The following is a 27,415-nucleotide window of genomic DNA, read 5'->3' as shown; positions in this document are numbered from 1 at the left end:
CACAGTGGGCTAAACAGCTGGCTTGTAATGCAGAAGACGGCCAGCAGCGCGGGTTCAATTCCCGTACCGGCCTCCCCGAACAGGCGCCAGAATGTGGCGACTAGGGGCTTTTCACAGTAACTTCATTGAAGCCTATTTGTGACAATAAGCCATTATTATTATTATCTATTTTGTTTTTGTGAAAAAAAGATAAGGACCCAGTGGAATGTGGGTCTAAGAGGTCAATATCCCTTTTAAGTGCGGATGTGGCATGGGTCAAATTCTTACATAAGTATCCAAAGGCGAACCTTCGTATGAATGAGGCAAACTCGGTAATTTTTTTTAAAAACAAGGCGAATTTGCACTTACCGGTCTCTCATCCGATTAGGAATGCCTGCAGGGGATAAAACCAGGCAGAAGGCACGTAAAAGCTCCTCACCTGGTTCTCTGCTCACGCTCTTTTCTTTCTCCGTTTTTGTTTTGAGGCAGGGAGAGAATTGAGGGAGGAAAGGAGAATGAAAGATCTGAACCTGGTCCCGGGGTGTTTAGAGGAGTGGCTCCCATTGGGGATTGCAACTTTGTTCCTTTCTTTCTAACTTTGAACTCGCGTTCTCGAGCTACAAGTAGACTTGGTTGTTTAAGCCCCCCATGGCACAGAGATGCTGAATAGATGTTGGGTCGGACACCTAGAGAAGAAAAAAACAACTTTAAAGTCGGAGGGCTTAAAGAGCACAGAGAGAATCTTTCTTTTCCCCGAAAATGTTTTTTTTATTTTAAAAGAAAAACTTTCCACCAAAACCCAGCAAAAGGCGAAAGGCTCATTAAAGGAAAATGCCTGCAAATAATAATAGATCGGGGGGACGGCAAGATGTAAGGAGCAACAGCGAAGGAAAAGGGCAGGAGCTGCGGGCGCGCAGGAAGGCGACCCCACGAGGCGGGAAGGAGGTTCAGGCGAACCAGGAAGGGGAAAAGCTGGTGAGTCGAACAGCAGAGCAGGAACAGGGTGCAGCAACCCCCACCCACACACACACACACACACACACACAGCAGGAAGAATGGAGAAGCGTGCTGAAAAGGGAGCTAAACATCATAAAGGAGGCGATGAGGCCTGAGCTCCACATGATGATGAAGGAGGTGCTGTTGGAGGCGACAGACAAAATGAAGTGAACCATCGAAGGCCTGGGAAGGAAGGTGGAGGCGCAGGAGCGTGCCGCCTCGGACTAGAGCGACAGGATTGTAGCTCTGGAAACCGAGGTAAGACGGTTGGTAACGATCCAGGGAGCCTAAGACGGAAAGTGGAGAACCAGGAAAACGGGTCCAGACAGCAGAATAGGGAGTCTGCCAGAGGGGATGGAGGGCAGAGACCCAACGGGCTACATCGCCCAAATGCTGGGCAAGCTAGTGGGGAGGGAGGGCTTTCCAAACCCCCCCAGAAATGGACAGGACGCACAGGTCGCTTCGACCCAGGCTCAAAGCCAGGGAGCAGCCCAGAGCAATTATCGTGAAGCCGCACTGGGTCCAGGACCGGAGAAAAATCCTAAGGTAGGCCCGTCAGACAAAATCGTGCACGTGGGAAGGGAAGAAGGGTGTACCAAGACATTGGGGCGGACCTGGCAAAAAAGAGGGCCGAGTTCAACAGAGCAAAATCAGCACTCTACAAAAGTGGGGTGCGATTTGGGATGTTATTCCCGGCCAGACTCTGGGTGACATTCAAGGGAAAGAAACCCTAGTGGAAGCTGACGAGTTTCTTAAATCAAACAAATTGGGAGAGGAACAGCCGCAATCACAATGAAAGCCGCAGGGGCGGAGAAAAAAAAAGAAGCGGAACAAAGAGCGGAGGACAGACCGCAAACAGAGACAATAAGATCATGAACTGTTCACATTTGTTTTCCGTTTTACGCAGGACTGTGCTGCCTCAATGGCTCGTCTCTTCCCTCAATGTGATGAGGGGGAGCAGAGCATGGGGAGCGAGGGTCAGTTAAGCAGACAGGGGGGCGAGACAGGGGTGGAAGGAGGAAGGTAAAGCAGGGCCAGAACTGGGAGGGGAGCCACCGTACTAGCGAAGAGGGCCAAGACGGGAGGGCAGAAAGAAAGGAGGGCTGCGGCGCGCCCCTCAGGAGAGAGGGAGCGCCTGGCACAAAGAGGGTGAGCAGAAGGGAGGGGGGGAAAAACACGGGGGATGACGACAGAGGGGCAGGGACTGGGGTGGAACAGGAGGGGGGGGGGGGAAGAGGAGCACAGAACAAAAAAGAAGCCAAGAGAAGGTTGAGGCAGAGAAGCAGAATGGACGCAGGCCTCGACATGCATGAAGCAGGACGAGTAACCAAACAGCCACTCAGGAGGGCATCAGGGTGAAGGAGACCCCAGAGTGCAGGAGCGCATCCACGTGGCATACACATAGCTGGCGGCCATGTTGGGTGACCCCTGGACAAAGGGAAACCCCAGAGCGCTGGGGCCCGCCCTCATGGTGAGAGTGGCGACTGTGGCCACTCTGGACTGCCCCCTAACAAAGCGAAACCCCGGGGTGCAGGGGCGCGTCCACCAGGTAAGTATGGGTGATCCCACAGGACCGGGGGGGGGGGGGGGTCAGAAATCCTCCCCCACCCAGGATTACTACCTGGAACATAAGGGGTCTCAATAGCCACCTAAGAAGCCTAAAAGCAGACATAATCTACTTACAAGAGATGCACCTGAGGGCGACGGACTAACTGCTGCTAAGGAAGGGCTGGGTGGGACAGACATACCATTCATGTTACGGGACGAGGGCTAGGTGGGTAGCAATACTAATTAACAAGAGGACGAGGTTTACAGGAACCACGACAGTTATGGACCCAGGGGGACGGTACGTCATGGTCAGCGGTGTCCTGGAAGGGGCACCGGTCGTACTGGTAAATGTGTACGCTCCCAACTGGGACGACACAGAATTCATAAAGAAGACCAGGCGGAAATCCCCAACATTGACACACACCGACTAATTATGGGAGGCGATTTTAACTGTGTGCTGGACCCACTGATGAAACCCCAGACCAGGGAGAAAGACTGGCATGGCTAGGGAACTAGGAGCCTTTGTGGAGCAGATGGGGGCGGTGGACCCAGGAGAAAAGGAATTCTCATACTTTTCACAAGCGCACAAGGTATACACCCGTATCGACTTCTTTGCAGTGGGGAAATCGGTGATCCAGGGATCACGGGAGCGGAATATTACCGTTATCTCCAACCACGCTCCACACTACATGGAGGTGAGGTTGGAGACATGGCGTGCCCAGCGCCCCACGTGGAGGCTGGACACGGACCTCCTGGCCAACAAAGTCTTCTGCCAAAAAATATATTGCGGGCTTCGGCGACTACGTTAGTAACAACCAAAATGGGGATGTCTCACCCTCCACGTTTTGGGAGGCACTGAAGGCCGTGATTAGAGGAGAGATCATAGCCCACAAGGCAAGCTGAGATAGGGAATAGAGGGTGGCCAGGCAACAACTGGTGGACGCCATTCTGGAAGCCGACAGAAAATACTCTGAAGCCCCGACCGTAGACCTGCTGGCAGAGAAGAAAAAGCTGCAAATGGACTTTAACCTGCTATCCACAAGGAAAGCAGTGTACCAACTCCGCCAGGCACGGGGGACCTTCTATGAACATGGAGACAAGGCTGGCCGCCTATTGGCTCACCAGCTGAGAAAGCAGGCAGTCACGAGGGAAATAGCCCAGGTAAAGGATAGCAGAGGCAGACTGGTAACAGAACCAAAGAAGGTCAATCGGGCATTTGAGACCTTCTACCGGGGACTGTACACCTCCAAGCCCCCCAATGGGGACACGGGGATGAAACAGTTCCTAGACGGACTGGAACTACCAGTTGTGGGGGAAGACAGACGGGCGGAGCTGGAAGCACCAATAGATCTGGGAGAAATCATGGTGAACATCAGCTCCATGCAGGCGGGGAAGGCACCAGGACCCAATGGGTTCCCAGCGGATTTCTACAAAATATTCGCACCAGTCCTGGCCCCACACCTAAGGTACATGTTTGCGGACACACTGGCAAGGGGAACTCTGCCATCCACGCTCACCCAAATTAAAAATATATCAACGTAGTGAAAAGCAATTTATAAAAAAATTGTGGGGGGGGGGGGGGGGAGGAGGAGGAGGAGGAGGGCGGGGAGGTAATACCACCTCTCTCAACCGGAAGTCCAATTAAGTAGTTTTGAAGCACATTCGCAGCCATTTGCGCTCAGCAAATTCCCGCAAACAATAACATGATAATGATCATATAATCTGTTCTTTGTGATGTTGATTGAGGGATGAATGTTGGCCAGGACACTGGGGATAACAGAAAATACTGGAATTCCTCTGACAGAACAGTACTCCTCAGTATGGCACTGGAGTGGCAGTCTTGATTTTTCTGCTCAAGCTGAATTTGGAACCTGGTGACTAAAAGCCAAGACTGCTATCAGCTGAATTGTTTGGGGCGTTTTCTTTTCATCCTGGCCTCGCTCATTTATATCCAAATGTGAAAATGTAATTTGGTTGGAAAATGCCAGGTTCTGTGCAGTAATATTTATTTTCCGAGCGAGATAATTTGGCCCAACCCCATGGTTTCCCATTTCAAAACATTTAACTGTGCTGTATTAGGCATGTCGGTTTGGTGTGGACTGCACTTGATGCAGTGATGCGAGAAACAGACCTCTCATTAGAACGGAGAAGGATGAGGGGCGACTTGATAGAGGTATACAAGATGATTAGGGGAATAGATAGAGTAGACAGTCAGAGACTTTTTCCCCCGGTGGAACAAACCATTACAAGGGGACATAAATTTAAGGTGAATGGTGGAAGATATAGGGGGGATGTCAGAGGTAGGTTCTTTACCCAGAGAGTAGTGGAGGCATGGAATGCACTGCCTGTGGAAGTAGTTGAGTCGGAAACATGAGGGACCTTCAAGCAGCTATTGGATAGGTACATGGATTACGGTAGGATGATATAGTGTCGATTAATTTGTTCTTAAGGGCAACACGGTAGCATTGTGGATAGCACAATTGCTTCACAGCTCCAGGGTCCCAGGTTCGATTCCGGCTTGGGTCACTGTCTGTGCGGAGTCTGCACATCCTCCCAGTGTGTGCGTGGGTTTCCTCCGGTTTCCTCCCACAGTCCAAAGATGTGCAGGTTAGGTGGATTGGCCATGATAAATTGCCCTTAGTGTCCAAAATTGCCCTTAGTGCTGGGTGGGGTTACTGGGTTATGGGGATAGGGTGGAGGTGTTGACCTTGGGTAGGGTGCTCTTTCCAAGAGCCGGTGCAGACTCAAAGGGCCGAATGGCCTCCTTCTGCACTGTAAATTCAATGATAATCTATGATTAATCTAGGACAAAGGTTCGGCGCAACATCGTGGGCCGAAGGGCCTGTTCTGTGCTGTATTTTTCTACTTTCTATGTTCTGTGTTCTAACACTGTAGAAGATCCAACACGGTTTTATTGAACGATAGAACTAACATACATCTTTATCTGTGAGTCGACACTATACTGAACTGACTGGAGACCTTGTAGTAGCCTGACCAGACTTACTAGCTACCACATGGTGTTTGCACTGTTCTAGCTCGTGGACTCTGACTGTCTCAGTGGCTGGGTCCCGAGAGAGCGGGAAACCTAGTGCCCTCTGGCTTTATAGTGGTGGTGTCCTGTCTGGTGATTGGCTGCACTGTGCTGTGTGCTTACTGGTCATCCTGTGTGTCAATCACTGCCTGTCTGCATGCACTTCGTTATATACATGCGTGGATATTATGACATGTGCCTTGAATGACTCCTGCATTTTTACTTCTCGTACCCAACCAAGTACAATATTCTAGTTACTAATCACTCATTCTGCGCAGAGGTACATTATGGCATCAGTCCTGAATTGGTAGTCTGTATCATGCCTCTTTATCTTGCAGTTTTTAAAAATAAATTTAGAGTACCCAATTATTTTTTTTCCAATTAAGGGGCAATTTAGCGTGGCCAATCCACCGAACCTGCACATCTTTGGGTTGTGGGGGTGAAACCCACGCAAACACGGGGAGAATGTGCAAACTCCACACGGACAGTGACCCAGGGCCGGGATTCGAACCCGGGTCCTCAGCGCCGCAGTCCCAGTGCTATCCACTGCGCCACATGCCACCCTCGTTATGCTTTAAATTGAAACCATTTCAGGATTAACTTTATTATTTTGCATCCGATATAGTGTACAGGCCTATTATGTTCCCTCTTATTCATCATTCAGGGTCGAAATGCAAGTTTGAAAAATGTTTACCTGCAAGTCACTCCTCTGGCACTAGGGGTCAGCATCAATGCTGATACCAGAAGTCAAGAGTTTTGTTTTGTCTGCCTGTGAGCAGAACAAAATGCTCATTTAAAGTGGAGCTTCAGCAATTATGTCCTTTGATTTGAAACCTACTGTTATAATCCGCACAAGGCCTACGGGGATGGACTAATTAGCCTCTTCCCCGTGAGCCTCGTGCAACAGGAGCTTCCCCGCTGAGTGGCCGGGGACCATCAGCGGAGTTAATGGACTCTTAGATAAAAGGTGGTCCAGATGAGAGGCGAGCACGAGTGCAGTCCCGGCTGGGATCTGAAGTATACTCTGTAAATAGTTTGTTTGGCAGTAAACCAGTTTTCTTTACGCCCAGATGGCCGCTAAAGCTACTAACTTTGGTGATCCAGATCATCATTCTGCTTGATTCATTATCTTCTTTACTATTTTTATGCTTCGCAGGCTGCCCTCTCATCTATAACACTCCAGAGAATTGAGCGTATCCAAAACCCTGGCCTTATCCTAAATTTTTTCAAGTTCCATTCAGCCATCACCCTGTTGCTCACTGATCTACACTGGCTCCCGATTTAGAAATGCTTTGATTTTAAGATTTTCATACCCATGTTCAAACCCCTCCGTGGCCTTGCTCCTCCCCATCTCCATAACCTTCTCCAGCATGACCAACCTCTGTGAATATGGCGCAGCTCCAGCTTAGGCCTCTTGTGCATTCTCCACTGCCTTTGTTCTACCATTAATGACCATGCCTTTTTGCCATTCAGGGACTAAGCTCTGAGGTTCCCTCCCCAAACCTCATTGCCTATCCATCGCTCTCCTCCTATAAGATACTACTTACACCTAGCGCACAGTTGGCCACATGTCTTCATGGCTGCTCCTTTAGCTCATCATCCATATCTGTCGCAGTGCACTCCTGCGTGCCACTAAGGCTGTTTCATTATGTTATTCTCTGTCTGAAGACAGGTCCAAGCCACAGTGCCACCATCTCCATCGTGGGTAGGGCAAGGAGGCAGATCTCAAATCAACCCCAGTCGGAACGGCGATTGAAGCTATCCGATTGTGGTAGTCACCACTGATGTATATATTAGGTGCTTTGTGGTAAGGCCCTGTTCTAAAGGTACGGGGGTAGTTCCCTGCCTGCTGGCTCCACCCAGTAGGCGGAGTATAAATATGTGTGCTCCTCGAACAGCAGCCATTCCGCCAGCTGCTGTAGGAGGCCACACATCTTAGTGTAATAAAGCCTCGATTGTATCCAACTCTCGTCTTTGTGTAATTGATCGTGCATCACCGATCCACCGGAGGGAATTTAGCAGGCGGAATAAGGAATTTCCTTAAACCTAAGGAGCAGTTGTTGAAAGCAGCTGCAAGTAAAGTAAAGCTTTGTGAGATTCAAAGATGTACCTATGGCCTACTTTTAGACTGGATTAGGAAGTAGCTGGGCTAAAATAAAATGTATGTTAGCAACTCATGCCAACATGCATGATGTGCTACTGGTGTTGGACCTGTAGTTTTCTGTTCAGTGTGGTGGGGGGTTGTCGGGGGAAAAAGAGGAGGTAATCTTTCTTCTTGCGACGAAGAAATGGCACGACCAGTGACTGGCAAGCACACACTCTTTCCACAGCAGCAATAGAGGTATCACAGCCTTGGGCGAAAGCCACATGAATTGCAAATAATTGTGATGTTGAAATTCCCCAAACATTTGTCATGTGTTCTACAGACATCCGGTGACCTTAAGTGCAACTCACTCATGTGCACCAAAAGGTAACACTTCAAGGTTGCAAGCATTCTTGCTTCCTTAGTCTTTTAAGGAAATGGATAAATGAATCCGCTCCACCTCAAGTCCCTATTGTGCAACAGTGCAGAGTAAGAAAGTGGCCTTTTGGATTAAATTAATTCAACAAAATGTCTTAGTGATTTTTTTCCAGCATTGTCACCAACCCTCCTGCTGCCTCCCTCTCCTGCGCAATCGCCCGTGTAGTCGCCGCCGCCTCAACTGATGGGCAAGCAGCCAACTAGGCTTCTGCCCATATTCATAAACCACCCCTCTCAAACAACGAAGCTGACCCACCACCCTCCCTGTTGTCACTAGGTCAAACTCCCCCAGTAGTTTCTTCCGTTCTGCCAAATGCTCCCAAGTCAGGGCCACTGAGTACCGTCGATCCACTTCTCTAATGACAGCCACCAACCTCTGCCTCGCCACCCTCTCACCTTTGTCCCTGCGGGCCTTGTCAGAAATGACCTCCGCCCAAGACCACCGCCTTCAATGCCTCTCAAAACATGGAGGGAGAAACCTCCCCGTTCTGATGGAGCTCCACATAGTCCTTTATCATCAAGGCAGAACTTCTCATCTGCCAGGAGCGCTGAATTAAACCTCCACCCGTGTCTGAGCCCGTCCCGTTTAGAACGTCACATCCACATAATATGGCGTGTGGCCCAATATCACTATTGCTGCATATTCCGCCCCCACAAACCCCAAGAATACAGACTACCCCACCACAAAAAAAAGGTCAATGCGGGCAGTATACCCGATGTACTGGGGAGAAGCAGCAAAACTCCCTCCCTCCCCGCCTCCACAGGTCCGTTTTACCCCCCTTTGCCATACCTAACCTGGGCACTGATTTGGGACTTGACCTATCCATCCTGGGGTCCAACACGCAATTGAAATCGCCACCATTATTAGCTGATGTGAACTAAATCCGGGAAAGACGCTAACATCTTCTTGACAAAGTCCGTATGGTCCCACTTGGGCGCATTCACATTTACTAAAACTACCGACGCCCCCGCCAACACCAGACACACTATCACGAACCTCCATCCTGGGCGCAGCCCCCCTCGCTGGCTATCAGAAATACCAGCCTTTTACTGAACAGGATCGCAATCCTCTCTCTCCCAGAGAGAAATGTCTGCCCCACCCTTCTCTTTCGTAGCCGTGCCTAGTCCTTCACCTGCAGGTGTCTCTCCTGAAGGAAGACCATGGGCTGGATTCTCCAAAAATGGGCTATGTCCCCACGCTGGCGTAAAAACGCTGGTGTTTCACGCCAGACTTTCCTTTAAAAAAATTAAGAGCTATTCACCTACCTGCAGGGGGCTGGCAGGGCTCAGGAGTGCTTCCCGCAGCTTTAGCTGCGGATACGGGAACCCACACTTCCGGTTCCGAGTTTGTGCATGCACACGGCGGCGGTCCCCAGCGGCCGAGCCGAACACTATGGCGGACTCAGCCGGCAGACCTGGACCAAAAACAAGGTCCCAATGATCTGCCCCGCGCCGCCGTCGTGCGAGAGTCCCAACAAGCCATACGTGGTTAGAACCACGCCTTTGGGAATTCGGCCGGTCGGAACCGGAGCATCACTGGGAGGGCCTCTGTAATGCCCTCCCCAGCCGCGCCACGCAAATCGCGCGCGCGGGATTCTCCAGGGATTGGAGAACCGCGGGAACAGCGCCGGGCCCGATTCTCGCGTAAAGTAGATTCTCCGCCCCGTGCCAAACATAAATTTGGCGTGGGTGTGGTAAACCACGTTATTGTGTTCATTGTATTATATTCACTGTGCTGTGTGGTACATGCCTGGGCTTGCCCACGCTGGCTCCGCCTGTGGCTCCTCCCCTCGGGGCTTCTATATAAAAGTGGCAAGTCTCCGCATCCGGACCCAGTTCGGGTCCAGAGGCAGGAGGCTTGCTGTTTAGTGTATTAAAGCCTCAGTTAGGTTTATCACTCGTCGTCTATTATTGATGGTGTATCAATTTAATACACTAAACTTGTAAAGATGGACTCTTCACTCAAGCCTGATCGCTTGCACCTGGACCCACAAGCAGCTGACACTACAGAGACTTTTGAACACTGGCTAAGCTGCTTCGAAGCCTACCTCGTATCTTTCAACAAAGACTTCACGGACCTCCAGAAGAAGCAGGTCCTCCATGCACGGGTGAGCCCAAGAGTCTTTAACCTCATCAGGGACGCCCCCTCTACCGCGAAGGCGATAACACTGCTAAAAGGACATTTTGTGAAATCCGTCAACCAGGTATATGCTAGGCACCTCCTCGCCACGAGACGCTATGCCCTGGGGAATCACTTGCGGAATTCCTGTGCGCATTCTCTGTCAAAACTGTGACTGCCGGGCGATATCGACTACCCAGCACGCCGAGCTGCTGATCAGGGATGCCTATGTCGCGGGCATGCACTCAAACTATATAAGCCAGTGTTTATTAGAAGGGGGGGGGGGGGGGACACTCGGCCTCCCAGAGACAGTCCAACTCTCTGGAGGTGGCCTCCCAGAACATGGGGGCTGACACCTCCGACCACGCAGCACCCGCCTGGGCCTCGTGGGCGCAGCCATCAACCGACCTGGGCGCGATGCAATCCTGTGCCGCACAGCGGCCCGCCAACGCCGGAGGCCCGAAGTGCTACTTCTGCTGCCAGGGTACTCACTCCCGACAACACTGCCCGGCTCAGAATGCTACTTGTAACAGCTGTGGGAAAAAGGGCCACTTCACAAAAGCCTGCCGGGCCCGACCCCCCCCTAAATCTTCTAGGCCCAGCAGCGCTGCCTGCTGCCGGTCGGGGCCACCCCCAGCTGCCGCACCACCCGCCATGTGCGACCCGTGGCCATCTTGCACCTCGCCCGCCACATGCGACCCACGGGGGCCGCTCTCTTGGACGCCATCTTGCACCTCGCCCGCCACGTGCAACTCATGGGGCCGCCATCTTGGGACCCCTCCGCTGCTTCCCGGGAACCCAGGTCGCCCGACCGTATGCTGGCCACCGCTACTGCCGACCGGTCCGTCGACCGTCTTCCGACACTCGGCTCAGTCACACTGGACCAGTCTCGGCCGCACCACCTCGCAAAGTCTACAATGACCGTCCGGATCAATGGGCTCAAGGCGGCTTGCCGTTTCGACTCCGGGAGCACGGTCAGCGTCATATACCCAGATATGGTAAGGCGCTGCTCCCTCCCAATCCTATCCGCGACCCAGAAAATCTCCCTAGCGCTCGACTTCCAGTGCCACCTCCAGAGCCTTACCCTAAAGTTCAATGGACCCCTGCCCCCCCCACCGTCTGTAGCCTCGCGACCCTTAAGGTCGCCCCACCCTCCCTCTTCGCAAACCTCACCCCAGACTGTAAGCCCATCGCTACCAGAAACAGACACTACAGTGCCCAGGACAGGGCCTTCATCAGGTCAGAGGTCCAGCAACTCCTGCGAGAGGGGATCATTGAGGCTAGTAACAGCCCCTGGAGAGCCCAAGTGGTGGTCGTCAAGGCTGGGGAGAAGCACCGGATGTTCATCGATTATAGCCAGACCATCAACCGGCACACGCAGCTCGATGTGTACCCCCTCCCCCGCATATCTGACATGGTCAATCAGATTGCGCAGTATCGAGTCTTCTCTACTGTCGACTTGAAATCTGCATACCACCAGTTCCCCATCTACCCGGAGGACAGCCAATACACTGCCTTCGAGGCAGACGGCCGCCTCTATCACTTCCTCAGGGTGCCCTTTGGCGTCACCAACGGGGTCTCGGTCTTCTAAAGGGAAATGGACTGAATGGTTGACAAGTACGGGCTGCGGGCCACGTTCCCGTACCTAGACAATGTCACCATCTGCGGCCGTGACCAGCAGGACCATGACGAAAACCTCCGGGACTTCCTCCACACCGCAAAACTCCTGAACCTCACTTATAATAGAGAGAAATGAGTCTTTCGCACAACCCGCCTGGCCATCCTCGGCTACGTTGTGGAACACCGAGTCCTAGGGCCCGACCCCGACTGCATGCGCCCTCTCCTGGAACTCCCCCTTCCCCACTGCCCCAATGCCCTGAAGAGATGCCTGGGGCTCTTCACTTACTATGCCCAGTGGGTCACCAACTACGCGGACAAGGCCCGCCCACTGATCAAGTCCACCACGTTTCCCCTGGCGACTGAGGCCCGACTGGCCTTCAATCGCATAAAAGCAAACATCGCCAAAGCCGCGATGCACGCTGTGGACGAGTCCATCCCTTTCCAAGTGGGATGCGTCGGACCTTACTCTGGCCGCTACACTCAACCAGGCGGGCAGACCCGTGGGTTTCTTCTCCTGTACCCTCCATGCCTCCGAAATTCGACACTCAACCGTCGAAAAAAAGACCCAAGCCATAGTAGAAACTGTGAGACATTGGAGGCATTACCTGGCCGGCAGGCGATTCACTCTCCTCACTGACCAACGGTCGGTTGCCTTCATGTTTAACAATACACAGCGGGGCAAAATCAAGACCGACAAGATCCTGAGGTGGAAGATCGAGCTCTCCACCTACAGCTATGATATCTTGTATCGGCCCGGGAAACTCAATGAGCCCCCAGATGCCCTCTCCCGTGGTACATGTGCCAGCGCACAAGTAGACCGCCTCAGGGCCCTCCACGATGACCTGTCACCCAGGGGTCACCCGCTTTTTCCACTTTATCAAGGTTCGCAACCTGCCCTACTCCATCGAGGGGGTCAGGTCCGTGACCAGGGATTGCCAGGTCTGCGCGGAGTGCAAACTGCACTTCTATCGGCCACACAGAGCACATCTGGTAAAGGCCTCCCGCCCTTTTGAGCGCCTCAGCATGGACTTCAAAGGGCCCCTCCCTTCCACTGACCGTAACGTGTACTTCCTCAACATCGTTGATGAGTACTCCAGATTCCCCTTCACCATCCCCTGCTCTGACATGACCTCTGCCTCCGTTATCAAGGCCCTGCACAGCCTTTTCACCCTGTTCGGGTTCCCCGCCTACATCCACAGTGATCGGGGCTCCTCCTTTATGAGCGGCGAGTTGTGTTATTTCCTGCTCAGCAAAGGCATTGCCTCCAGCAGGATGACCAGCTATAACCCCCGGGGAAACAGACAGGTGGAGAGGGAGAACGCGATGGTCTGGAAGGCCGTCCTCCTGGCCCTACGGTCGAAAAGTCTCCCAGTCTCCAGCTGGCAGGAGGTCCTCCCCGATATGCTCCACTCCATCCGGTCGCTTCTACGTACGGCCACCAACCAGACTCCTCATGAGCTTATGTTCGCCTTCCCCAGGAAGTCCACCTCCGGGGTCTCGCTTCCGTCCTGGCTGACAGTTCCGGGGCCCGTTCTTCTCCGCAAGCATGCGAAGAGCCATGAAACCGACCCTCTCATCGAGAAGGTCCTGCTGCTCCATGCGAACTCCCAATATGCCTACGTGACACACCAGGATGGTCTCCCTTCGGGATTTGGCTCCTGCAGGCTCCTCAGCGACAATCACCACCACACACCACCCTACACCGTCTCCTCCCACCTCCGCGCACCTCCCTCACGAACTGACCCCCGCAGGCCCACCGAGGACAAGCACCACCACCGCCGCCCATACACTGCCCCCTTCGCCGACTCAACATCTGGGTGAAGACGATGACAACACACTCCCGGACGCCCAGGTCTCGATGCCGGCGCCAACACCACAGCCAGAACTGAGGCGGTCACAGCTGAAGGTCAAGGCCCCCGACAGACTTGACCTTTAATACCACTTCACCCCCGCCGGACTTTCTTTAAACAGGGGGTGAATGTGGTAAACCACATTATTGTGTTCATTGTATTATATTCACTGTGCTGTGTGGTACATACCTGGGCTTGTCCTCGCTGGCTCCGCCTGTGGCTCCTCCCCTCGGGGCCTCTGTATAAAAGTGGCAAGTCTCCGCCTCCGGACCCAGTTCGGGTCCAGAGGCAGGAGTCTTGCTGTTTAATGTATTAAAGCCTCAGTTATGTTTATCACTCGTCGTCTATTATTGATGGTGTATCAGCGGGGCTGTGGAGAATCCAGCCCCATATCTGCCCTCAAACTGCTCAAGTGCGCCAGGACTGTTTAACTAACCCTAACGTTACTATCCTCACCAGAGTTGCTGAACCCTGCCACCCTCTATTGAGGTCCGTCATCCCCACCTAACTCGGGCCTTGTCCAACCAAGCTCCCCACTTGTCTGGACCCACCCAAAATGGCCATTCCCTCCATCCTCTCCTAAACCCAAACAAAACAAAAATCACCTGGGTCACCAGTACATTCCTCTCCCCTAACCCCACCCCACTACTCTCTGGCTACCCACCACAGCCTACTCCCCCACACTGCTTTCATTTACTAGCATCTATTACTCGCATGGTAACTCCCACCTGGTGATCTACACAAAGGACCTCACCCAAACCAGCCCTCCCCACACTCTGCTTCACCTACCTTCATCCTTCGTAAAGCCCCTACCCAGACCCCACTTCCAGAACCCCCTGCCCACCCCCTCGCTCCAGCAGGAGAAAGACACCCAAAACTCAGAACCATCCCCCCATCGACCAAAACAAAAGCAAGACCAAATTGTGTACAAAACAACATAACACTTACAAAACTTATAAAAAACATATTGAGCCCAAAACAGAAAAGCTCCCACCATTAGCCCTCCCCCAAACCATGTTCCTTGACAAAGTTCTTGCCCTTGAAAGTGACCCAGAGTTTGGCCGGGTTCATCACCCCACACCAGACCTTGCTCCGAACGTGCGCCACCTTGGCCTTGATAGAACCCGCCCGCTTTTTGGCCAGGTCGCCCCAATGTCCTGTTAAATCCGGATCTGATTCCTCTCCCAGCTACAGTCTTGTGTCGACTTCGGCCACCTCAGAATCCCCTCCTTCTTCTGGAACCTCTGCATTCACCGCCTGTGGCAATTCCCCAGCTCTCTGCCTCAGTCATAAAGACCAGTGGGCACGATCCATCTCCAGGGCCTTAGCAAAGACCCCCTACTCGACCAGCTTCGCGAACATTTTCGATACAGAGTCCATGACACCCGTTCCCTCCACTCCACAATTCTTAGATTCTGCCGGCTCGACCGATTGTCGTAGTCGTCTACCTCGCCCTCAGCACCTTGCAGGCCTCTCTCAGCATCGCCACCTCTGCCTCCAGCAACACAATCTGATCACTGTGGTCTGACACCGTCCTTTCCACCTCTTGGATCATCGCAGCTTGCGACTCCAGGCGCTTCTCCACCCGTTCCAAAGTCACCGAAGAGGGGTGACTGCTCCCTCAGTCGCCCTGGACCAGTCCTCATGCATTTCTTTCTGATGGTGCCAAAACTCCCCCATGATAAAACCCATCAACTGCTCCACAGGCAGTGTGGTCAGCGATGATGACGCATCCAGCTCCACCATTCTTTCAGTTGCTGCGGCACGCGGATCCTCCACGGATTCTCGAGCTTTACTCGATGTTGTAGCCCGCCAACATTCCACTTTGGAGGAGAATCTAAGTCCCTCCACTTATTCTGCACTTTTTACAAACAAAGTGCCCATTAACCGGGCAGAAAGGACAAAACCTAAGCCTCCAAGCAGGAGCCACCTGGTGTTCGACCGATATGTTCATGGCCGCCACCGGAAGACCCTATCATGGTTCTTTACTCAATCAACAAGCTCGTTGAACGTTTTAAAGTTGGGGACTGCAGGATGAGATAAACACTTAAGAGTTCTGAACGTTGGGGCCCCACAAGCTGTCAAAGGATTACTTTGTGGCTGCAATCCCTTTTATGCCATTGACGTGGAAGAAGTAGCTCATGCATTCGGCATACTGGGGCCAGTCCTCCATGTCATAAGGCTCGAGCTTCCCAAACAAGGGCATTTCCAGGTTATTCGTTTTGCTTTGTTTCTTACTGGGATTTGTCGTCGGTGAGTTTTGGAAAGGCTGCTCAGAATCCCATGCTTGATCCTCATCGCCAATGTAATAATTCCAGGAGGCGCAGAGTGAATGGCCAAACTGGTCGATTTAAAAGCCGCTACTGTGGCACATGGGGTATGGTGGCGTAGTGGTATTGTCACTGGACTGGTGATCCAGAGGTCCAGAGTAACACTCTGGAGAACCGGGTTTGAATCCCGCCATGGCAGATGGTAGAAATTGAATCCAATAAATACCTGGAATTAAAAGTCCCAGCTGGTTCACTAATGTCTTTTAAAAGATGTATTTTTATTAAAGATTTTCCATTTACAATAAATGTAATAACCAAAGCCCCAGTATCCACGGCAGATGTTTCACAAAACCAACATAACAAAAACCCAACAAAGCGTACAGACCTCATCCACAAAAAGATAGAGAAAAAAAAAATCCCCCCCCCCCAATCTCTTTTCCCCCCTCCCCTCCCACAGTGACTAATACTTTAAAGTAGGCAATGAATGGCTACCATCTCCGGTAGATCCCCGCCACCAAACCCCTACTGAAGTACTTAACTTTCTCCAGATACAAGAATTCTATTAGGTCATTCTATTAGGTCCATCTACAAGTTTGCTGATGATACGACCATAGTGGGCAGGATCGCGAATAACGATGAGTCCGAATACAGGAGGGAGATAGAGAACCTAGTGGAGTGGTGCAACGACAACAATCTCTCCCTCAATGCCAGCAAAACTAAAGAGCTGGTCACTGACTTCAGGAAGCAAAGTACTGTACACACCCCTGTCAGCATCAACGGGGCCGAGGTGAGATGGTTAACAGTTTCAAATTCCTAGGGGTGCACATCTCCAAAATTCTGTCCTGGTCCACCCACGTCGACGCTATCACCAAGAAAGTACAACAGCGCCTATACTTCCTCAGGAAACTAAGGAAATTCGGCATGTCCACATTAATCCTTACCAACTTTTACAGATGCACCATAGAAAGCATCCTATTGGGCTGCATCACAGTCTGGTATGGCAACTGCTCGGCCCAGGACCGCAAGAAACTTCAGAGAGTCGTAAACACCGCAAGTCCATCATACAAACCTGCCTCCCATCCATTGACTCCATTTCCACCTCCCGCTGCCTGCGGAAAGCAGGCAGCATAATCAAAGACCTCTCCCACCCGGCTTACTCACTCTTCCAAATTCTTCCATCGGGCAGGAGATACAGAAGTCTGAGAACACGCACGAACAGATTCAAAAACAGCTTCTTCCCCGCTGTTACCAGACTCCTAAATGACCCTCTTATGGACTGACCTCATTAACACTACACCCTGTATGCTTCATCCGATGCCGGTGCTTATGTAAGACCATAAGACATAGGAGCAGAAGTCAGGCCATTCGGCCCATCGAGTCCACGCCACCATTCAATCATGGCTGATTTCAACTCCATTTACCCGCTCTCTCTCCATACTCCTTAATTCCTCGAGAAATCAAGAATTTATCAACTTCTGTCTTAAAGACACTCAACGTCCCGGCCTCCACCGCCCTCTGTGGCAATGAATTCCACAGACCCACCACTCTCTGGCTGAAGAAATTTCTCCTCATCTCTGTTCTAAAGTGACTCCCTTTTATTCTAAGGCTGTGCCCCCGGGTCCTAGTCTCCCCTGCTAATGGTAACAACTTCCCTACGTCCACCCTATCTAAGCCATTCATTATCTTGTAAGTTTCTATTAGATCTCCCCTCAACCTCCTAAGCTCCAATGCATATAATCCCAGGATCCTCAGACGTTCATCGTATGAAGTAGTTACATTGTATACCTCGTGTTGCCCTATTATGCATTTTCTTTTATTCCCTTTTCTTCCCATGTACGTAATGATCTGTTGAGCTGCTCGCAGAAGAATACGTTTCACTGTACCTCGGCACACGTGACAATAAACAAATCCAATCCAATCCAACCAAACCAAGGCACTGGGTGGAGTAGAAGACTTCCACCTCAAGCAGAACTTGCCTATGGGCAATTGATGAGGCATAGGCAAGGACATCTGCCTTTACCCCCGTTTGCAGTCTCGGTGAGTTCGACACCCCAAAAATGGTCACCTGTGGACAAGGCTCCAGATCAGATTCGCTGACATGGTGCTGAAGAAAGAGCTTACCAGTTTGGGACAAGACCAGAACATGCGTATGTGGCTGGCCAGTCTGGCAGAACACCGCTCACACCTGTCCTCTACCTCCGGAAAGAGCCATTCATCTTACCTTTGGTCAGGTGTGCTCTATGCACCATATTAAGCTGGATCAGACTAAGCCGCGCACGTGAAGACATGAGTTCACCGTGCAAAGGGGCCTCACTCCACAGCTTATCATCCACTATAGATCCCAACTCCCTCTCCTACTTCACCTCATTCGCCAGGTCTGAATCCTCCGACAGAACCTGTCCGTAAATGCTGGATGTGCTACCCTCCTCCAACCCCACTAGCAAAAGGATCCTCTCCATCAGAGATGTCTGCAGTGCCATGGGAAATGTTGGGAAGGCGCCTTGGCACAAAATTCTGTCTCTGGTACCTGAACAAGTTCAGCCTCGAAAGCCCAAACTTGGCCGAAAATTCCTTCAAGCTGGCAAACCATCCCTCCACAAATAAATTTCCAAATGTCTCAAGCCCCTTAACTCCCCATTCCCTAAACATGACGTCCAATTTTGATGGCTCAAATGGTGGTTGGCACAAATAGATGACATCTTCGATACGGTCCCAAGCCCAAAGGCCTGCCTGAATTGTCACCATATCCTGAAAGTGGACACGACCACTGGGTTTGAAGAATACCATGAAGCGAGGTGGTCACCAGTGCACACCAAGACTAGATCCCCTTCACGACCTTGCCTCTATCTGTCCCCATATGATACCCAGGTCACTGCACCACCCCAGCATTTTCTCATCATTGACCGCCCAACAATAAAAAAGCAAATTCCAAATCTGGAATTGAAGCCAACAACTTCCTAATAAATGCTGTAAAGTTCCAATTTGGGCATGTACATTAACCAATGCCACCAATGTACCTGTCGGCACCTGCTGTGTGGGTCCGCCACAAACTTGTCCGCCGAAACAAGAACCCAGGTAAGTAGGAGGAGGAGTTGTGGGAGGAGATCGAAGAGGGGACATGGGGAGATGCCTAGGGAGGGTGAACTCTTCCTCTTCGTGTGCAAGGCTCAGCCTCAAACAGTTTAAGGTACTGCACAGGGCACACATGACCGGGATAAGGATGAGCCGGTTCTTTGGGGGAAAGAGGACAGGTGCGTTAGGTGCTCAGGGAGCCCAGCAAATCACACCCATATGTTCTGGGCATGCCCAGCGCTGGAGGAATTTTGGAACGGCGTAGCAAGGACGGTGTCGAGGGTGGTAGGATCCAGGGTCAAACCGTGCTGGGGGCTCGCAATATTTGGGGTTGCAGGGGAGCCGGGAGTGCAGGAGGCGAAAGAGGCCGGTATTCTGGCCTTTGCGACCCTGGTAGCCCGGCGAAGGATTCTTCTTCAGTGGAGGGATGCGAGGCCCCCAAGCGTGGAATCCTGCATCAACGATATGGCGGGGTTTATTAAATTGGAGAGGGTGAAATTCGTCTTAAGGGGATCGGTACAGGGGTTCTTGGGGGGTGGGGGGGGTTCAACTTTATTTTTATTTATTTGCCCTGGGGGATCTGAGGGGGTGTATATATTTGCTATGTTTGCTTTGCGTTAAACTCGGGGTGTTAATTTATTATTTATGTATAGGGGGGTGGGGGGGGGAGGGGGGCATGGGGGTTGTTTTAATTTGTTCTGTATTTAATTTTATTGGGTATCTTTTCCATTCTGTTGTTGATATTTTGAAAAAACCCTAATAAAAATTATTTTTTAAAAAAGATATAGCCATCTCCACCCCTTTCAACACTTCACCATGTCCCTTCACAACTTCCGAAGTTCTCTCCAACTTTTCTCGGACAGGACTTAGCACCTCCTCAATCAATTTATGGAGCGTTTCAAACATCACTCTCCGTTGCCTCTCAAAATGCTCGTCCAATTCTGTAGCCAATACTCCAGTTAGCGTGCTGCCGTGATCGGGGCAGCCACAACCGCCGGAGTCGCCGTCTTCCCTGCTGAGACTCCAAGAGAAATCTCCGAGTCAGCCAAAGAATTTCCACCTGCAGACTTCTTACTTCCAGCCTTTTTTGACATTCTTCAACGATACTTTCTACTTTCACTTTTTAAAAAAACATTCTACTTTCACATGGGTAGACTTTTTCCACCAAAAACCACGGAAACGGGCAAAAAGTATCGAAAAACAAGCACCATGTCCAGAGCTACCCAGTGCACAACCTCCTCCTGTATGCCGACACCAAAAGTCGTGCTTCACTGATATCTTTTAGGGAAGGAAATTTGCAGTCCTCACTGGTCTGGCCTACATGCCACTCAGTTGTATCAAAACCACTAGAAGTCTAAAAGGAAAGAAACCGGACAGAGCACTTGGCACCAATCTAGGCACTGGGAATGACAACTGGGAATGTCAACAGCAAACCCAGCCCTGTCGACACCGCAAAGTCCTCCTTATTAACATTTGGGGGCTTGTGCCAAAATTGAAAGTGCTGTCTCACAGACTAGTTAAGCAACAGCTTGACATAGCTATACTCACGGAATCATATCTTGCAGATAACCTGCCAGATACCACTATCACCATCACTGGTTATGTTCTGTCCTACTGGAGTCCTCAACATCGACTCTGGACCTCATGAAGTCTCATGGGTTCAGGACAAACATGGGCAGGGAAACCTCCTGCTGATTACCATGTACCACCCACCGTCAACTGATGAATCAGTATTCCTCCATGTCGAATACCACTTGGAGGAAGCACTGATGACAGTAAGGGCACAGAATGTACTCTGGGTAGGGGACTTCAAATGTCCATCACCAAGAATAGCTCAGTAGCACTACTCATCAAGCCCTAAAGGACATAACTGCGAGACTGTGTCTGCGACAGGTGGTGAGGGCACCGACAAGAGGGAAAAACATACTATACCTCAACCTCACCAACCTATTTCCAATAGATGCATCCATCCATGACAGTAATCAGTAGAAGTGATCACTGCATAGTATTTGTGGAGATGAAGTCCTGTCTTCACATTGAGGATACCCTCCATAGTGTTGTGTGGCACAACATCGTGCTAAATGGGATAGATTCAGAACAGATCCAGCAACTCAATACTGGGCAACCATGAGGCGCTGTGGGCTATCAGCAGCAGCAGAATTGTACTCAAGCCGCAATCTGTAACCTCATGGCCCGGCATATTCCCCCATTCTACCATTACCACCAAGCCAGCAGCATCAGGCATACTGAAAAATGAGGCGTCAACCTGGTGAAGCTGCAGCACAGGACTACTTGCATAACAAACATTAGCAGCAAATGACAGACAGAGCTAAACAATCCCATGACCAACGGATCAAATGAAGCTCTGCAGTCCTGCCACATCAAGTTGTGAATGGTGGTGGACAATTAAACAACTCACTGGAGGAAGAGGCTCACAAATATCCCCATCCTCAATGGAGGAGCCCAGCATATCTGTGCAAAAGACAAGGCCGAAATAATCTCCAGCCAGATGGACTAAGTGGATGATCCATCTTGGTCTCCTCCAGTGGTCCCCAGCATAATATGTCAGTCTTCAGCCAATTCAATTCACCCCACGTGATAGCAAGAAACAACTGAAGGTACTGAATACTACAAAAGATACGGGCCCTGACAATATTCCGGCAATAGTCCTGATGACATGTGCTCCAGAACTTGCCGCACCCCTAGCCAAGCTGTTCCAGTACAGCTACAACACTGGCATCTACCTGGCAGTGTGGAAAATTGCCCAAGTATGTCTTGTACACAGAAAGGTCAAATCCAAGCCAGCCAATTACCGCCCTATCAGTCTACTCTCAGTCATCAGTAAAGTGATGGAAGGAGTCAGCAACAGTGCGATCAAGCGGTACTTATTATCAATAACCTGCTCACTGACCCTCAGTCTGGGTTCCAGAGACCTCACGTCCTGACTTCATTACAGCCTTGGTTTACGCATGGACAAAAAAAGAGGTGAACTACAGACGTGGGTGAGAGTGACTGCCCTTGACATCAAGGCAGCATTTGATAGAGTATGCATCAAGAAGCTCTAGTAAACCTGGAGTCAAACGGAAATCATGGGGAAAAACCTCCACTGGTTGGAGTCATACAGAGCACGAAGGAAGAGGTTTTTGGTTGTTGGAGGTCAGTCATCAGTCCCGGGACATCACTGCAGCACTTCTTCAGCTGCTTATTCAATGATCTTCCTTTCAACATAACGTTAGATGTGAGAATGTTCACTGATGATTGCACAGTTCAGGACCATTTGCGACTTCTCAGACACTGAAGTAGTCCATATTCAAATGCAGAATGACCTGGACAATATCCAGGCTTGGGCTGACAAGTGACAAACAACATTCACGTCACACAAGTGCCAGGCAAGGACCATCTCCAATAAGAGAGAATCAAAGCACCATCCCTTGACATTCACTGGCATTACCACCACTGAATCCCCCACTATCAATATCCTAGGGGTTACCATTGACTAGAAATTGAACTGGACTAGTGATATAAATGCTGTGGCTACAAGAACTGTTCAGAGGCTAGGAATCATAGAATTTTTCAGTGCAGAAGGAGGCCATTCGGCCCATCGAGTCTGCACCGCCCCTTGGAAGAGGCACCCTACCTAAGCCCACACCTCCACCCTATCACCGTAACCCAGTAACCCCACCTAACCTTTTTGGACACAAGGGCAATTTAGCATGGCCAATCCACCTAACCTGCACATCTTTGGACTGTGGGAGGAAACCGGAGTACCTGGAGGAAACCCACGCTGACACTGGGAGAACGTGCAACTCCGCACAGTGACCCAAGCCGGGAATCAAACCTGGGACCCTGGAGCTGTGAAGCAACTGTGCTAACCACTGTGCTACTGTGCTGCCCCATTGCGAGTAGCTCATCTCCTGGCTTCTCAAAGCCTGTCCACCACCTACAAGTCACAAGTAAGGAGTGTGATGGAATATTCCCCACTTGCCTGGACAAGTGCAGCTCCAACAACACTCAAGAAGCTTGACACTATCCAGGACAAAGCAGCCCGCTTGATTGGCACCCCTTCCACAAACATTCACTCTCTCCACCACCGACGCACAGTAGCAGCAGTAAGTACCATGTAAAAGAAGCACTGCAGGAACTCGCCAAGGCTCCTTAGACAGCACCTTCCAAACTCACGCCCACTTTCATCTAGAAGGTCAAGGGCAGCAGATACATTGAAACACCACCACCTGGAAGATCCCCTCCAAGTCGCTCACCATCCTGACTTGGAAATATATCACCATTTCTTCTCTGTCGCTGGGTCACAATCCTGGAACGCCCTCTCTAATAAATCAGTGAGTGTAGCTACACAACATGGACTGCAGCAGTTCAAGAAAGCAACGCATCACCAGCTTCTGAAGGGAAATTAGGGATGGGCAATAAATGCTGGCCTAGCCAGTGAAGTGCAAATCCCATAAAAATGAATTAAAGCCACAAAACATTCTTTTTTTTAAATTAATTTAGAGTACCCAATTATTTTTTTCAAATTAAAGGTCAACTTAGTGTGGCCAATCCACCCAACATGCGCATCTTTGGGTTGTGGGGGTGAAACCCATGCAGACATGGGGAGAATGTACAAACTCCACATGGACAGTGACCCAGGGCCGGGATCGAACCACTGCACCACGTGTAAAAATACAAAACAAAGGTCCCAGCCCTGGGCTATCAGGAACTGCTGGTCCAGGTCTGAGAGCTACATTTAAAGGTTCCACTCACGAGCCCAGCTTGGTGGGTTACCACAAGACTCTTATTCTATGAAGCCCACGGGGAGATCAATCAGCCACACCCCCGTGGTCCTCGTGAGGATTATCACAGGCAGCCTTAGAAATTGAGCTATATAAGCCACTGTAGCATTACTCTCGTGGCTTTTAAGAGCAGAGTATTAAATCGTAATCATTCTTTCCTATTCAAATATTTAAACTTTGTCAAATTATTTGTTGATGAGCTACGACCGATTGCTAATCCATTCAGTCGGGGAACTGCTACCTATTCACTCAGCTATTTCAGAAGACTATTTTGGTGAACATAATTTAAGAAAATATTTGAATATGTTAATTGAAACATCTACAATGTACAAAAATCTTGAACCCTACAATACTTACCAAATTTTAGAAAAATGTTTAAAATAGGTTGATACAGTGAAACTAATCTTTGAGAAAAGTTTACCAAGAGAGGGTCAGTGGAAAGGTTTTACTGCAGATGGCGGCTGTTTATATTGCACTTTAAAGATCTGGTCACTGTTAGCTGTTAGGAAGGCGGTGGGGGGGGGGTGCAGATTTAGTAACTAAGTTCTACTGTTGCAAGGAAAGGTTGGAGAGGAGACTCTTACTGTTTAATTGTCCAGTAAGAAGTCTTACAACACTAGGTTAAAGTCCAACAGGTTTGTTTCAAACACTAGCTTTCGGAGCACTGCTCCTTCCTCAGGTGAAGCAGGAGCTCCTGAGGAAGGAGCAGTGCTCCGAAAGCTAGTGTTTGAAACAAACCTGTTGGACTTTAACCTGGTGTAAGACTTCTTACTGTGCTCACCCCAGTCCAACGCCAGCATCTCCACATCATGTTTAATTGTCATTATGTTGTCAGTTTTGTATTAAAATTGTTAAAAATGTTAATAAAAGTATTTTTAATCAGGGGCAGCAAGCACGGTGGCACAGTGGTTAGCACGGCCCCGGGACACTGTCCGTGTGGAGCTTGCACACTCTCCCCCTGTCTACGAGGGTCTCACCCCCACAACCCAAAAAGATGTGCAGGGTAGGTGAACTGGTCAAGCTAAATTGCCCCTTAATTGGGAAAAAAAGAATTGGATTCTCTAAATTAAAAAAATATATATACTTTCTAATTAAACCAATGGGCAAGTAATAAGCATTCTGGTCTCAATTAAAATTAAAACAGCATGTACATACACCACTCATGCATCCCATTTAATAATGGAGTCTGACAGATGGCATTTTAGTGTGACAGAAATCTCAGTCCAGAGAGAAAGCACTCACTGTATTTGTTTCAAATTTCTAAAATTTGCAGTTTTCTCTATTGTATAGCAACTTCTGCTTTCAACCTGAAATTATGATTTTTGCTACAATTTGAACGTTACTTTTCTGTGCTGTAACCTTCAAAAATCTTGAATCAAGTTTGCTATTTGACTCTTATTAAACTCTTATTGTTGTTGGATTCGTTAGAGTTTTGAAAGATACAGATCTACAACTTGGGGAATGAAGGTGAGTGACTGCCAAAGATTTCAGTTTGGTTTTAGAAATGACTTTGTATTTATAAAAATTTGTATGATAGAAAACATTTCTTTTTACACAAAAACCACACTTGCTTGCAGCTCACCTTATATATACATACATCACAGTCAGGGAATCAGATTAAATGTGACAAAGAAATTTCAGGGGACAAATATCAGTGGTGTGAATGCTTGTGGATCAACTCCAACAAGGATATCAAGAATAACCATGACTGGAAATGCAGCGTAACATTAAAGTTAGTGCTAGTGAGATTATGTAATTATGAACATGAGATACATCAAGAAGATGCATATTTGATGGTGCCACTCCTTACAGCATACAAGGTACATTATGTGTAAAGGTCTGCCCTAGATTACTTCTACGCGTCAGCAGAACACAAAAGACAAACAAAAGCCAAAGTAAACAGATAATATTTCCATTTATAACAAAAAGGGATTGTAGCCCAACATTAAAAGCTTGACCGATCAGTTTACTTTGCTGTTAGTTAGCACATGATTCTTTGGCGGCGAGTCTGTGTGAAGCCAAAAGTTGTATTGATGAAATGATTTGACATATGTGCACAAGATATTTTGCTTTGTCTATTTGGCCAGATAGAGTGCTCAGTCAGCTTTCTGGGAAGTTTAAACACGCAGTTTAAAAAAAAACTTGAAACCTGGGTTATAAAAGAATGTTTCAGGAATCCTGGTCACGACATCATTCAAGGTTAAAGCACATTTTTCCTCGTGCATGTTTAAATTGATAACACAAACTATAACAGGATACATTACTTTATATGGATGACGGGAAAACTACTGCTCCTTCAGGCAACAACATAACGAGCAAAGTAAACAGCTTTAGCAACTTTTTCTTGAAACCTGGTGCAAGTTCATAAAGGCTCTGTGTAAATGCAAGTTCTCTCCACCCCCCACCAAGAGATAAAGGGTGTCTTCAAAGTCAGCTGGTAAGACAGAGTACTGAGCTAATGGTAAGATTCTTGGCACTGTGGACGAGCAGCGAGATTTTGGTGTCCATGTACATAGATCCCTGAAAGTTGCCACCCAGGTTGAAAGGGTTGTTAAGAAGGCGTACAGTGTGTTAGCTTTTATTGGTAGAGGGATTGAGTTTCGGAGCCATGAGGTCATGTTGCAGCTGTACAAAACTCTGGTGCGGCCGCATTCGGAGTATTGAGTGCAATTCTGGTCGCTGCATTATAGGAAGGATGTGGAAGCATTGGAAAGGGTGCAGAGGAGATTTACCAGAACGTTGCCTGGTATGGAGGGAAGATCTTATGTGGAAAGGCTGAGGGACTTGAGGCTGTTTTCGTTAGAGAGAAGGTTAAGAGGTGACTTAATTGAGGCATACAAGATGATCAGAGGATTGGATAGGGTGGACAGTGAGAGCCTTTTTCCTCGGATGGTGACGTCTCGCACGAGGGGACATAGCTTTAAATTGAGGGGAGATAGATAGAGGACAGATGTCAGAGGTAGGTTCTTTACTCAGAGAGTAGAAAGGGCGTGGAATGCCCTGCCTGCAACAGTAGTGGACTCGCAAACACTAAGGGCATTCAAATGGTCATTGGGTAGACATATGGACGATAAGGGAATAGTGTAGATGGCTTTAGAGTGGTTTCACAGGTCGGCTCAACATCGAGGGCCAAAGGGCCTGTACTGCTCTGTAATGTTCTATGTTCTATGAAAAACACGGCTCAGAGTAACACCAATGTTTATGACTTTATGTTTGATTAGTTTTGAGGTTCTATTCATATTTGGTAAGATGTCTTCTTGGAGCTGGAATACAAGATCCACGGATTCAGTTCAAGTTTCATTCTTTGGGCTTTGATGTCCACTTTGTTCAGGCTGATGAAAACAAGAGAATTTCATGCTTTGGAATAGCTAAATGGTAACACATTATCAAATCGTTAAATTCAAACCCGGAGATAAAGGGTTGGGTGAGAAGCTTACAAATGTCCTACTATATCCTGCCACTATTACATTGCAGCGGTTTGCAGTTTTGAGTCTTACATTAGATATTTTCCTATTTTTTTAGTGTTGGATACCAACCTTGTGAATATTCAGCCATCACAACCCAGAATTTGCCTTTACTTGGAGATCTACCAAGAGAACTCTTGTTCTAATGCTCTAATTTA

At 49.5% G+C, this 27,415-nt stretch overlaps 1 protein-coding gene across 3 annotated transcripts in view; it reads right to left on the bottom strand.

The window, feature by feature from the left end:
• Positions 1-391: 391 nt before the first annotated feature.
• LOC140389556 (uncharacterized) overlaps positions 392-27,415 on the bottom strand; it is a 37,505-nt gene continuing 10,481 nt past the window's right edge. The window contains exon 5 of one of the 3 annotated variants that reach the window (XM_072473780.1): positions 392-665. In XM_072473780.1, the coding sequence (XP_072329881.1) occupies positions 597-665 (69 nt within the window). In that variant the 3' untranslated portion in view covers positions 392-596. Of the gene's footprint in view, positions 666-25,689; positions 27,126-27,415 lie in introns of those variants that run through there. The other 2 variants (XM_072473779.1, XM_072473781.1) reach the window with 2 other exon arrangements.

The sequence above is a fragment of the Scyliorhinus torazame genome, chromosome 14, assembly GCF_047496885.1.
Source record: "Scyliorhinus torazame isolate Kashiwa2021f chromosome 14, sScyTor2.1, whole genome shotgun sequence".
Taxonomy (NCBI): Eukaryota; Metazoa; Chordata; class Chondrichthyes; order Carcharhiniformes; family Scyliorhinidae; genus Scyliorhinus; species Scyliorhinus torazame.
This window is presented reverse-complemented; position numbering and strand designations above follow the sequence as displayed.